The following is a 12,782-nucleotide window of genomic DNA, read 5'->3' as shown; positions in this document are numbered from 1 at the left end:
GAAGATTTATGAACCAAGAACTTTCTCTCCTTTTTCTCTTGGTGATTTTCGGCCACAATGAGCAAATGAGGCAGCCTTGGGGGTTTTGGGGGTGTAGGGTGAGTTGTGATTGGTTGGCTTGGAGGTGGATTAAAATAATATTAAAATATCTCAGGTGTATAACTACTAAAACTAGATGTATCGGAACACTTGCAAAAACATCTCTAAAAATTATTTTATGAGCTACTAGCATAAATGACACTAGTAACATATTTATTATGAGTATAAAACATGAATAATGAGGCCTTAGCATTGCTAAAGTCATCAGAGAGTGCTGGTGCTAAGCTGCACCAGTAAACCGTAAATCCGGTTAAACCGATTTTCTGTTTTTAACTAAAACTGACCAGGTAACCTTATAATATCATTCAAGAAACTTTTATTACTAATATAATGATAATATTACCCTATTATCTCTCTTCTCTCATGAATCGAGTCCAGTTCGTCAAACTGAGACTATCTACGAAAAACCGGATCAAAACTCCTAACCGATACGGTTCAAAAACTATGTTCTTCGTGTCCGCATTATCGAGCTTGCCTTGGAAAAGGTTCTAGCTTAAGGAGGACATAATGACAATGAAGATTGAGATACTTGATAATATATCAAAGCTTCTCCCCTTACTGATCCTCCGGAGTTCTCCGTACTTTCAGAAAAGATCTCGCGTACTCGAAAAATCAGGGTTGTTACATTCTACCCTCCTTAAAGAAAATTTTGCCCTCAAAATTTAACATGCGCATAAGAAGTTATAGTATTATCTAACACAAATAAAACCATAGGGTGGTACTCACCTCGAGTGGAAGAATTATATGCATTAGTGTTGCCAGCAGTTACAGTAAAAACCCTTCCTTGTTGTTGTGGCCTGGCTGGATTTCGAACAAACCTTTTTGGGCAATTCCTCGATATATGTCCATACTCTCCGCAAGAGAAACAAGTGTGTGTCCCATATCTACAAGCTCTATTACCATGATCCTTCCCACACCTTGAGCATACTGAAATATCCTGAGTTTGCTGAGATTGACCTCCTTCTTCCTCTCCCAGATTATTGTTGTCGTAGTTGCCATTGTTACGAGCGAGAAAGTTACCATTTCGTTGATTCCTATTTTGGCGATCGAACTGACCATTGAACTTAAAGTTACGACCTTGAGGGGCTAAATTCTGAATAAGGTCTCTTCGTGAGGCCTCCCTACGATCTGCTCGAGCTATCGCCGCCTTCTTTGAACATTCTTCCACTAGTTTACTTTTATTCACCAGTTCAGCAAAATTTCGTACCTCTAGCGGAACAACAGAATTCATCAGTTCTTCTCGGAGTCCTCCTTCAAACTTCAGACACTTCCATTCCTCAAAGTCGGCAGGATTCCCTTGGCAGATCTTGGAGAAACGGCACAAGTCATCAAACTTACGGGCATATTCTGCAATAGTTGTATTACCCTGTTTCAGCTGCATAAGTTCCATCTCCTTAGCATCACGAGCTGCCCTCGGAAAGTACTTCTTATAAAATTCGTCCTTAAAAGTATTCCAAGGAATATCGCCTTCATCTTGTTGCAACAGTCGCTGTATCCCTTGCCACCAATGCTCAGCTTCTCCTTCCAGCATATAAGTAGCGAACTCCACGTGTTGGCCTTCCGAAACATGCTGTGCTCGCAGTGATCGTTCGATAGCTCGAAACCAATTATCAGCATCAGTCGCAACAAGTGTACCTTTAAACTTAGGCGGTTTAACTTTCAGAAAAGTCGCAAGGGTCATAGGTCTTTCGAGATGCCCTAAGTTATTCTCATTATTTCCACTATCTTCCCCATGCTCATTCTCATTCCCGTTTCTCACTCCAAGACGATCAACAGCCCTAGCCGCTGCTACTGCAGCCTCACGCACTGCCTCAGCCACAGCGTTCATGGTAGTCATAAACGTCTCTTGTTCCCTCTTGTAGTTAACATTAGGAATTCCTTCCCGTACGCCTCGTCTCCGTGAACCCATCGTGGTCCTGTTCACACCAAACAATCATTATTAAGGTGATCAGTCTTAACACTTCAAGTCAAGTGTGAACAATCCCAGAATGAAAACACAGAGACAATCATGCAACACATATCACATTGATATCCCATAAGCATGAGACACACAACAGAGTATGCAATGAAGCATAGTCAGTCCACTCCCCAGGCTCTATTGGGAACGAACTGCTCTGATACCAAATTGTAACGACCCAATTTTCAGTACGCCTAGGACACACCGGAAACTGAGCGCTACCAATTTGTCTTCCTATTTATTATCTATTATTTATCATATGAGCCTGATCCGTTGTTAAAAGCGTAGTTAATTTGCGAGGTGTATTATTTTTTTTTCTGAAAGTGTTTGGATTAATAAACATAATCATTTATAATCAATTCACAAATAATAACAGATAAAACAGTTATAAATAACCATACATAAATACATCACAAGCAGCTAACAAGATTCAGTGATCCAGCTTTTATTAGAGTATAGACCTTTAGTTAGAACACCCCTAGATATAACTAAATAATATCTATATACATATATATATACAACATCCCAGGTCCTGACCTGTTCAAGAAGTCCCTAAGCTGGCACCCAGGCTAGCCTAGACTCTATACTCGCCTAGTCCCTCTAAACTACTAAAGCGAGGGAAAGTACATTCTAGGTCTTCAAAACTCAAGTCAGGTGGAACATCATCAAAAGGTAGAACATCATTTGTTACTCCTCTGCACGATCAGACATTGCCACATGACGTCTCTCTGGTACCTCATCAAGTAGCCACACAACGGGAGTCTCGTACACAGGATTCAGGTTAAAGTGCGCATACGAACGGGGTGCAGACGTTGGCTGGTCTCACAGTATATACATATACATAGATAAAGAGATTCACCCTAGACTCAGAAGACTACCTAGAGCGAAATTCTCTTTATGAACGGTCATCAGCGACCTACGGAAGGGTACTCATGCTTCCATCTGGAGGGGGAAGGGAGAGAGAAGGGGTAAGAACTGGGGAGTTCTTAGTAGGGCCGGGGTTATTAGTTACATTCATTAATTTTGTGTTGTTTAGCAGACTAATAGCAGAATATAGAGAAGTAGTAAACAGAAGACAGATAAATAGAGAAAATAGAGAAAACAAAAAAAAGATCACAAACAGAAGAATACAAGAAAGTAAAACACAGACACAAACACAGAGAATAGAATACAAACAGAGAAAGCATACATTCATGCAACAATCATAATAGAGAAAATGCACAACCAAGTATGATGCATGTCTAGCCCTAGTGCAGGTAATGAGCTCATCTGTCGGTTACATACCCGCTCCCGACGTTACCCAGCAACCTCTGTCTGGATAAGGCTTTCCTGTTGGCAATATCCACTGCAAGCAACCTTTGTCTTGCAGGGTATCCACTGCAAGCAACCTTTGTCTTGCAGGGCAAAACTTACTAGCCGATATACGCCCAACAAACTCACTGTAAGCAACCTCTGTCTTACAGGAGCAACAACATACTCACTGTAAGCAACCTCTGTCTTACAGGAGCCACAACACACTCACTGTAAGCAACCTCTATCTTACAGGAGCACATTCATCTTGATACCTCTGTAAGCAACCTCTGTCTTACAGCAAAGCATTATAGCAAGGTATCCCAGGAAAGCGTTCTCAGTGGTCGTACCACCATCTATCTGACTGCCTCTCTGCAGCAGATTCTTACATAATCATTCTCATTATCATCATTCATTAACATTCTCATTATTCATCATCACTTTCACATTCTTATTCTGTACCTCTTTCTTTCTCTGTTCAATCATGCTATACAAACTCTACAGCTTTTACTTTTACAACATCTTAACTCAAACCATTTCTCTTTGTCACATTACTCTCTTCTCTATGTCTTTTTACTTTGCTCAGATTACTCTTTTCTCTGTATCCCTCTATTCTGCTCTGGTTACTCTGTTCTTTGTGTTTCTTTACTCTGCTCTGATTACTCTGTTTAACATATGTATTTAAAGCTTATGTAAATTTTGGTATGAATAGTTAGCCTGTCCCAAGTATAGGTTCATTAAGTCTATACTGAAACAGTTTAACTTTTCATATTATACCTAACACTAGTCGTAACTCAAGTACTAACTAAGTTGCCCTAGTTCGTTCACTAGTCTCTGTCTGTTTTTCTGTCGTTAGAATTTTACAGACTTTTTCTTTGGTTTTTATCTTTTCTTTAACTTTTTATCTTTTATTTATCTTTTCCTCACTAACATGTTATTACCACTCCCTAAGTGTTTTATGAAGGTAATTATGAGATTCTGCTCTTAAAGTTGTCTTTCTAAAGCTTTTACAGAAAACTGCCTTTTCTGCATTATTTTATTATTTTTATTAAAATATTATTTTTAATTAAATATTATTATTTAATATTTTATTATTATTTATTATTTTATTAATATATTTTCGAAAATTAACTTTACTTTAACCTTTAACCTTTAAAATTCACTTTTTACCACCCGTAACTTTTAATATTTCTACTTTTACCACCCTAACTTTCAGAAATTACAAAATAACCCCTCAAACACCAAAATAATTACTTCCTTGCCCTTTTATGAATCAAAAAGGTGTTCTTCATTGTTCTTCACCACACTCAAAGTGTTCTTCGTGTTCTTCATAAATTCTTCAGATTCTTTCTCTGTTTTTACCCGTTTTTCAATCTTTTCAGCAACCGATTTTTACCAAAATTCAAAATAAACTAGCAGCCACTAAAACCCCATCTTTTCTACATGATTTTAACACAAATTGAACCTCAATTTAAGCCTAGGGTTTCGTTTTTCCAGCTGCTCCAAGAACATGAACATAAAGCTTGAATTTCATCAAATTTCATCAAAATTTCACCAAATTTTCACCAAGAATCAATCATATATGCAACCAATTTTTAGCACAGCCAATTTATACAACATTCACACAAATCAAACACAAATAATCAAGATTAATTTCGTGACACCCTACCAGGTTTTGCTGCTCCTAATTCAATCAAACTTTCAGGTGGTCCTTAAGCACTTTTTCCTCCTAAAACACATCAAGAAAACACATTTTTACCCATGTTTCCTTGAAACCGAATTGAAGAGGGAGGGAGACAGCCATCTCACCTTATTTCCAGCCTTGATAATTCACATGGTTATGTAGAGGAAGAAGAGAGGATCATTTTGGTGAAATCGGTGTTTTGATTTGAGTTTTAGTTCCGAAGAAATCAAGCTTTGAAGATTTATGAACCAAGAACTTTCTCTCCTTTTTCTCTTGGTGATTTTCGGCCACAATGAGCAAATGAGGCAGCCTTGGGGGTTTTGGGGGTGTAGGGTGAGTTGTGATTGGTTGGCTTGGAGGTGGATTAAAATAATATTAAAATATCTCAGGTGTATAACTACTAAAACTAGATGTATCGGAACACTTGCAAAAACATCTCTAAAAATTATTTTATGAGCTACTAGCATAAATGACACTAGTAACATATTTATTATGAGTATAAAACATGAATAATGAGGCCTTAGCATTGCTAAAGTCATCAGAGAGTGCTGGTGCTAAGCTGCACCAGTAAACCGTAAATCCGGTTAAACCGATTTTCTGTTTTTAACTAAAACTGACCAGGTAACCTTATAATATCATTCAAGAAACTTTTATTACTAATATAATGATAATATTACCCTATTATCTCTCTTCTCTCATGAATCGAGTCCAGTTCGTCAAACTGAGACTATCTACGAAAAACCGGATCAAAACTCCTAACCGATACGGTTCAAAAACTATGTTCTTCGTGTCCGCATTATCGAGCTTGCCTTGGAAAAGGTTCTAGCTTAAGGAGGACATAATGACAATGAAGATTGAGATACTTGATAATATATCAAAGCTTCTCCCCTTACTGATCCTCCGGAGTTCTCCGTACTTTCAGAAAAGATCTCGCGTACTCGAAAAATCAGGGTTGTTACATTCTACCCTCCTTAAAGAAAATTTTGCCCTCAAAATTTAACATGCGCATAAGAAGTTATAGTATTATCTAACACAAATAAAACCATAGGGTGGTACTCACCTCGAGTGGAAGAATTATATGCATTAGTGTTGCCAGCAGTTACGGTAAAAACCCTTCCTTGTTGTTGTGGCCTGGCTGGATTTCGAACAAACCTTTTTGGGCAATTCCTCGATATATGTCCATACTCTCCGCAAGAGAAACAAGTGTGTGCCCCATATCTACAAGCTCTATTACCATGATCCTTCCCACACCTTGAGCATACTGAAATATCCTGAGTTTGCTGAGATTGACCTCCTTCTTCCTCTCCCAGATTATTGTTGTCGTAGTTGCCATTGTTACGAGCGAGAAAGTTACCATTTCGTTGATTCCTATTTTGGCGATCGAACTGACCATTGAACTTAAAGTTACGACCTTGAGGGGCTAAATTCTGAATAAGGTCTCTTCGTGAGGCCTCCCTACGATCTGCTCGAGCTATCGCCGCCTTCTTTGAACATTCTTCCACTAGTTTACTTTTATTCACCAGTTCAGCAAAATTTCGTACCTCTAGCGGAACAACAGAATTCATCAGTTCTTCTCGGAGTCCTCCTTCAAACTTCAGACACTTCCATTCCTCAAAGTCGGCAGGATTCCCTTGGCAGATCTTGGAGAAACGGCACAAGTCATCAAACTTACGGGCATATTCTGCAATAGTTGTATTACCCTGTTTCAGCTGCATAAGTTCCATCTCCTTAGCATCACGAGCTGCCCTCGGAAAGTACTTCTTATAAAATTCGTCCTTAAAAGTATTCCAAGGAATATCGCCTTCATCTTGTTGCAACAGTCGCTGTATCCCTTGCCACCAATGCTCAGCTTCTCCTTCCAGCATATAAGTAGCGAACTCCACGTGTTGGCCTTCCGAAACATGCTGTGCTCGCAGTGATCGTTCGATAGCTCGAAACCAATTATCAGCATCAGTCGCAACAAGTGTACCTTTAAACTTAGGCGGTTTAACTTTCAGAAAAGTCGCAAGGGTCATAGGTCTTTCGAGATGCCCTAAGTTATTCTCATTATTTCCACTATCTTCCCCATGCTCATTCTCATTCCCGTTTCTCACTCCAAGACGATCAACAGCCCTAGCCGCTGCTACTGCAGCCTCACGCACTGCCTCAGCCACAGCGTTCATGGTAGTCATAAACGTCTCTTGTTCCCTCTTGTAGTTAACATTAGGAATTCCTTCCCGTACGCCTCGTCTCCGTGAACCCATCGTGGTCCTGTTCACACCAAACAATCATTATTAAGGTGATCAGTCTTAACACTTCAAGTCAAGTGTGAACAATCCCAGAATGAAAACACAGAGACAATCATGCAACACATATCACATTGATATCCTATAAGCATGAGACACACAACAAAGTATGCAATGAAGCATAGTCAGTCCACTCCCCAGGCTCTATTGGGAACGAACTGCTCTGATACCAAATTGTAACGACCCAATTTTCAGTACGCCTAGGACACACCGGAAACTGAGCGCTACCAATTTGTCTTCCTATTTATTATCTATTATTTATCATATGAGCCTGATCCGTTGTTAAAAGCGTAGTTAATTTGCGAGGTGTATTATTTTTTTTTCTGAAAGCGTTTGGATTAATAAACATAATCATTTATAATCAATTCACAAATAATAACAGATAAAACAGTTATAAATAACCATACATAAATACATCACAAGCAGCTAACAAGATTCAGTGATCCAGCTTTTATTAGAGTATAGACCTTTAGTTAGAACACCCCTAGATATAACTAAATAATATCTATATACATATATATATACAACATCCCAGGTCCTGACCTGTTCAAGAAGTCCCTAAGCTGGCACCCAGGCTAGCCTAGACTCTATACTCGCCTAGTCCCTCTAAACTACTAAAGCGAGGGAAAGTACATTCTAGGTCTTCAAAACTCAAGTCAGGTGGAACATCATCAAAAGGTAGAACATCATTTGTTACTCCTCTGCACGATCAGACATTGCCACATGACGTCTCTCTGGTACCTCATCAAGTAGCCACACAACGGGAGTCTCGTACACAGGATTCAGGTTAAAGTGCGCATACGAACGGGGTGCAGACGTTGGCTGGTCTCACAGTATATACATATACATAGATAAAGAGATTCACCCTAGACTCAGAAGACTACCTAGAGCGAAATTCTCTTTATGAACGGTCATCAGCGACCTACGGAAGGGTACTCATGCTTCCATCTGGAGGGGGAAGGGAGAGAGAAGGGGTAAGAACTGGGGAGTTCTTAGTAGGGCCGGGGTTATTAGTTACATTCATTAATTTTGTGTTGTTTAGCAGACTAATAGCAGAATATAGAGAAGTAGTAAACAGAAGACAGATAAATAGAGAAAATAGAGAAAACAAAAAAAAGATCACAAACAGAAGAATACAAGAAAGTAAAACACAGACACAAACACAGAGAATAGAATACAAACAGAGAAAGCATACATTCATGCAACAATCATAATAGAGAAAATGCACAACCAAGTATGATGCATGTCTAGCCCTAGTGCAGGTAATGAGCTCATCTGTCGGTTACATACCCGCTCCCGACGTTACCCAGCAACCTCTGTCTGGATAAGGCTTTCCTGTTGGCAATATCCACTGCAAGCAACCTTTGTCTTGCAGGGTATCCACTGCAAGCAACCTTTGTCTTGCAGGGCAAAACTTACTAGCCGATATACGCCCAACAAACTCACTGTAAGCAACCTCTGTCTTACAGGAGCAACAACATACTCACTGTAAGCAACCTCTGTCTTACAGGAGTCACAACACACTCACTGTAAGCAACCTCTGTCTTACAGGAGCACATTCATCTTGATACCTCTGTAAGCAACCTCTGTCTTACAGCAAAGCATTATAGCAAGGTATCCCAGGAAAGCGTTCTCAGTGGTCGTACCACCATCTATCTGACTGCCTCTCTGCAGCAGATTCTTACATAATCATTCTCATTATCATCATTCATTAACATTCTCATTATTCATCATCACTTTCACATTCTTATTCTGTACCTCTTTCTTTCTCTGTTCAATCATGCTATACAAACTCTACAGCTTTTACTTTTACAACATCTTAACTCAAACCATTTCTCTTTGTCACATTACTCTCTTCTCTATGTCTTTTTACTTTGCTCAGATTACTCTTTTCTCTGTATCCCTCTATTCTGCTCTGGTTACTCTGTTCTTTGTGTTTCTTTACTCTGCTCTGGTTACTCTGTTTAACATATGTATTTAAAGCTTATGTAAATTTCGGTATGAATAGTTAGCCTGTCCCAAGTATAGGTTCATTAAGTCTATACTGAAACAGTTTAACTTTTCATATTATACCTAACACTAGTCGTAACTCAAGTACTAACTAAGTTGCCCTAGTTCGTTCACTAGTCTCTGTCTGTTTTTCTGTCGTTAGAATTTTACAGACTTTTTCTTTGGTTTTTATCTTTTCTTTAACTTTTTATCTTTTATTTATCTTTTCCTCACTAACATGTTATTACCACTCCCTAAGTGTTTTATGAAGGTAATTATGAGATTCTGCTCTTAAAGTTGTCTTTCTAAAGCTTTTACAGAAAACTGCCTTTTCTGCATTATTTTATTATTTTTATTAAAATATTATTTTTAATTAAATATTATTATTTAATATTTTATTATTATTTATTATTTTATTAATATATTTTCGAAAATTAACTTTACTTTAACCTTTAACCTTTAAAATTCACTTTTTACCACCCGTAACTTTTAATATTTCTACTTTTACCACCCTAACTTTCAGAAATTACAAAATAACCCCTCAAACACCAAAATAATTACTTCCTTGCCCTTTTATGAATCAAAAAGGTGTTCTTCATTGTTCTTCACCACACTCAAAGTGTTCTTCGTGTTCTTCATAAATTCTTCAGATTCTTTCTCTGTTTTTACCCGTTTTTCAATCTTTTCAGCAACCGATTTTTACCAATATTCAAAATAAACTAGCAGCCACTAAAACCCCATCTTTTCTACATGATTTTAACACAAATTGAACCTCAATTTAAGCCTAGGGTTTCGTTTTTCCAGCTGCTCCAAGAACATGAACATAAAGCTTGAATTTCATCAAATTTCATCAAAATTTCACCAAATTTTCACCAAGAATCAATCATATATGCAACCAATTTTTAGCACAGCCAATTTATACAACATTCACACAAATCAAACACAAATAATCAAGATTAATTTCGTGACACCCTACCTGGTTTTGCTGCTCCTAATTCAATCAAACTTTCAGGTGGTCCTTAAGCACTTTTTCCTCCTAAAACACATCAAGAAAACACATTTTTACCCATGTTTCCTTGAAACCGAATTGAAGAGGGAGGGAGACAGCCATCTCACCTTATTTCCAGCCTTGATAATTCACATGGTTATGTAGAGGAAGAAGAGAGGATCATTTTGGTGAAATCGGTGTTTTGATTTGAGTTTTAGTTCCGAAGAAATCAAGCTTTGAAGATTTATGAACCAAGAACTTTCTCTCCTTTTTCTCTTGGTGATTTTCGGCCACAATGAGCAAATGAGGCAGCCTTGGGGGTTTTGGGGGTGTAGGGTGAGTTGTGATTGGTTGGCTTGGAGGTGGATTAAAATAATATTAAAATATCTCAGGTGTATAACTACTAAAACTAGATGTATCGGAACACTTGCAAAAACATCTCTAAAAATTATTTTATGAGCTACTAGCATAAATGAAACTAGTAACATATTTATTATGAGAATAAAACATGAATAATGTGGCCTTAGCATTGCTAAAGTCATCAGAGAGTGCTGGTGCTAAGCTGCACCAGTAAACCGTAAATCCGGTTAAACCGATTTTCTGTTTTTAACTAAAACTGACCAGGTAACCTTATAATATCATTCAAGAAACTTTTATTACTAATATAATGATAATATTACCCTATTATCTCTCTTCTCTCATGAATCGAGTCCAGTTCGTCAAACTGAGACTATCTACGAAAAACCGGATCAAAACTCCTAACCGATACAGTTCAAAAACTATGTTCTTCGTGTCCGCGTTATCGAGCTTGCCTTGGAAAAGGTTCTAGCTTAAGGAGGACATAATGACAATGAAGATTGAGATACTTGATAATATATCAAAGCTTCTCCCCTTACTGATCCTCCGGAGTTCTCCGTACTTTCAGAAAAGATCTCGCGTACTCGAAAAATCAGGGTTGTTACACGCACACACACATTGGGAGGTGCTTACTGTTGGGAGCGCTAGCACACTCTAGTGCGTAAACTCTCACCCATGCAAAATTTGCAACATGTGCATACGCACAAATTCGTGCACATGCACATACTAGAATTGGCAATCTGTTCAGGGCGATCGCACGTATCTATGCGTGTGTTAAAATGAAAACTTTTACCTTCTATGCGTATGCACACTTCTATGCATATGCACACTTCTTGAAAATTCTTCTGTGCGTGCGTATGCACACTGCCCTATTTTTCAAAGAAAATCTTGTTTTTAACTGTTTTACCTTTCTGGCAAGTTTGTAAACTTCCGTAACATTTGATTAAAACCATTTTACCAGTTTTAGGATCTTGAATAAAGGGAGAAAATATTAAGTGTATAAAAAGGGGCATTTTAGTTATGAGTTTAGAAGACGGTGATTTTAGGCTTGGAAGTTCTGTGGATGGAATAGCTGGAGTGTTTGGGGAGAATGTTGAGGTGATCATGATTTGAGAAACTTGAATGAGTATGGTTAATGAGATGAGTACATGCGGACTTGTGCTATGAGCAGTGAGCTCTGAGTTTGAGAATGTGATTGTGTTATACATTGTTCTCTATCGTAGGGGTTGTGGCAGTCTCCCGCCTACATTCGGATGTGAGAGTTGAAGCCAGCCTTCCCTCTCACATTCGCTCTCATGGAGAAGGTGGTAGGACAATCATCCCTCGGAATTATTCCTCCTGAGAATACGATTTCTCTCCAGTTGCAAGGTGGTAGGGCACTAACCCACAGAATCATGCGGCATCCAGAGGAAGCTGGTAGGGCACTCTCCCTCAAAAAATTTCCCTCTGAAAGGAGAAGGTGGTAGGGCACTCATCCCTCGATTTATTCCTCCTTATGCGCAATAGAGAGACTAATCTGAGAGTTGCCGACCGGATTTTGTGTTGGGTTTGGCACTATAACTGACAAGTGATATCACAACCAATAGGATAGGCATTCATCATATACATCTCTTATGTGCTCATTTTCTTTCATTACTTGAGTTTACGTAGTTGTATAATATGCCTACTTACTTCTTGGATTATACTACCTGTGTTTTACTTGCGTGCATTATATGTGATTGTCTGGTGCTAAGGAGGTTAGGAAGGTGGTGGCGATGGGATCGCACGGAAGGTAGGTTGGTGAAGGCGGTAGGATACAGTAGTGTGTTTAGCATTAGTTAGAAATTCTCTAAGTTTTAGACACCCTGTTTATGTTTTATGGTTTAAGTTATTTATTATGCTAAGCTTGAATATATAATAATGTGCTTCCAACCTCTTCTTGATTTAGTTCCTCAATAGTGTGTACCATCTTAGGCGTAGCCTCCTTGGTACTAATGAGGGCTAGACACTTTTCTCTTATCTATTCAGATAAGTGCTGTCTAGTTTGACTCAACTGTGCCTCTATAGCTCTGTTAGAGGCTCGGGCTTTGATGAGCGGATAATTTATACGCTTTTTGGCATTGTTTTTAGTATGTTTTTAGTATGTTTTAATTA

The 12,782-nt window shown here is 38.5% G+C and overlaps 2 protein-coding genes across 2 annotated transcripts; both read right to left on the bottom strand.

Annotated features, from left to right (window-relative positions):
* Positions 1-754: 754 nt before the first annotated feature.
* On the bottom strand, positions 755-2,008 carry LOC130966561 (uncharacterized). The gene has a single exon (XM_057891376.1). The coding sequence runs from the start codon at positions 2,006-2,008 to the stop codon at positions 755-757; it is 1,254 nt and encodes a 417-aa protein (XP_057747359.1).
* A 4,011-nt stretch (positions 2,009-6,019) lies between these two features.
* On the bottom strand, positions 6,020-7,273 carry LOC130966560 (uncharacterized). Its single transcript, XM_057891375.1, has one exon. It carries the CDS (start codon positions 7,271-7,273, stop codon positions 6,020-6,022), a length of 1,254 nt encoding a protein of 417 aa, XP_057747358.1.
* Positions 7,274-12,782: the final 5,509 nt, after the last annotated feature.

The sequence above is a fragment of the Arachis stenosperma genome, chromosome 3 (genome assembly GCF_014773155.1).
Source record: "Arachis stenosperma cultivar V10309 chromosome 3, arast.V10309.gnm1.PFL2, whole genome shotgun sequence".
In the NCBI taxonomy this organism is placed as follows: Eukaryota; Viridiplantae; Streptophyta; class Magnoliopsida; order Fabales; family Fabaceae; genus Arachis; species Arachis stenosperma.
This window is presented reverse-complemented; position numbering and strand designations above follow the sequence as displayed.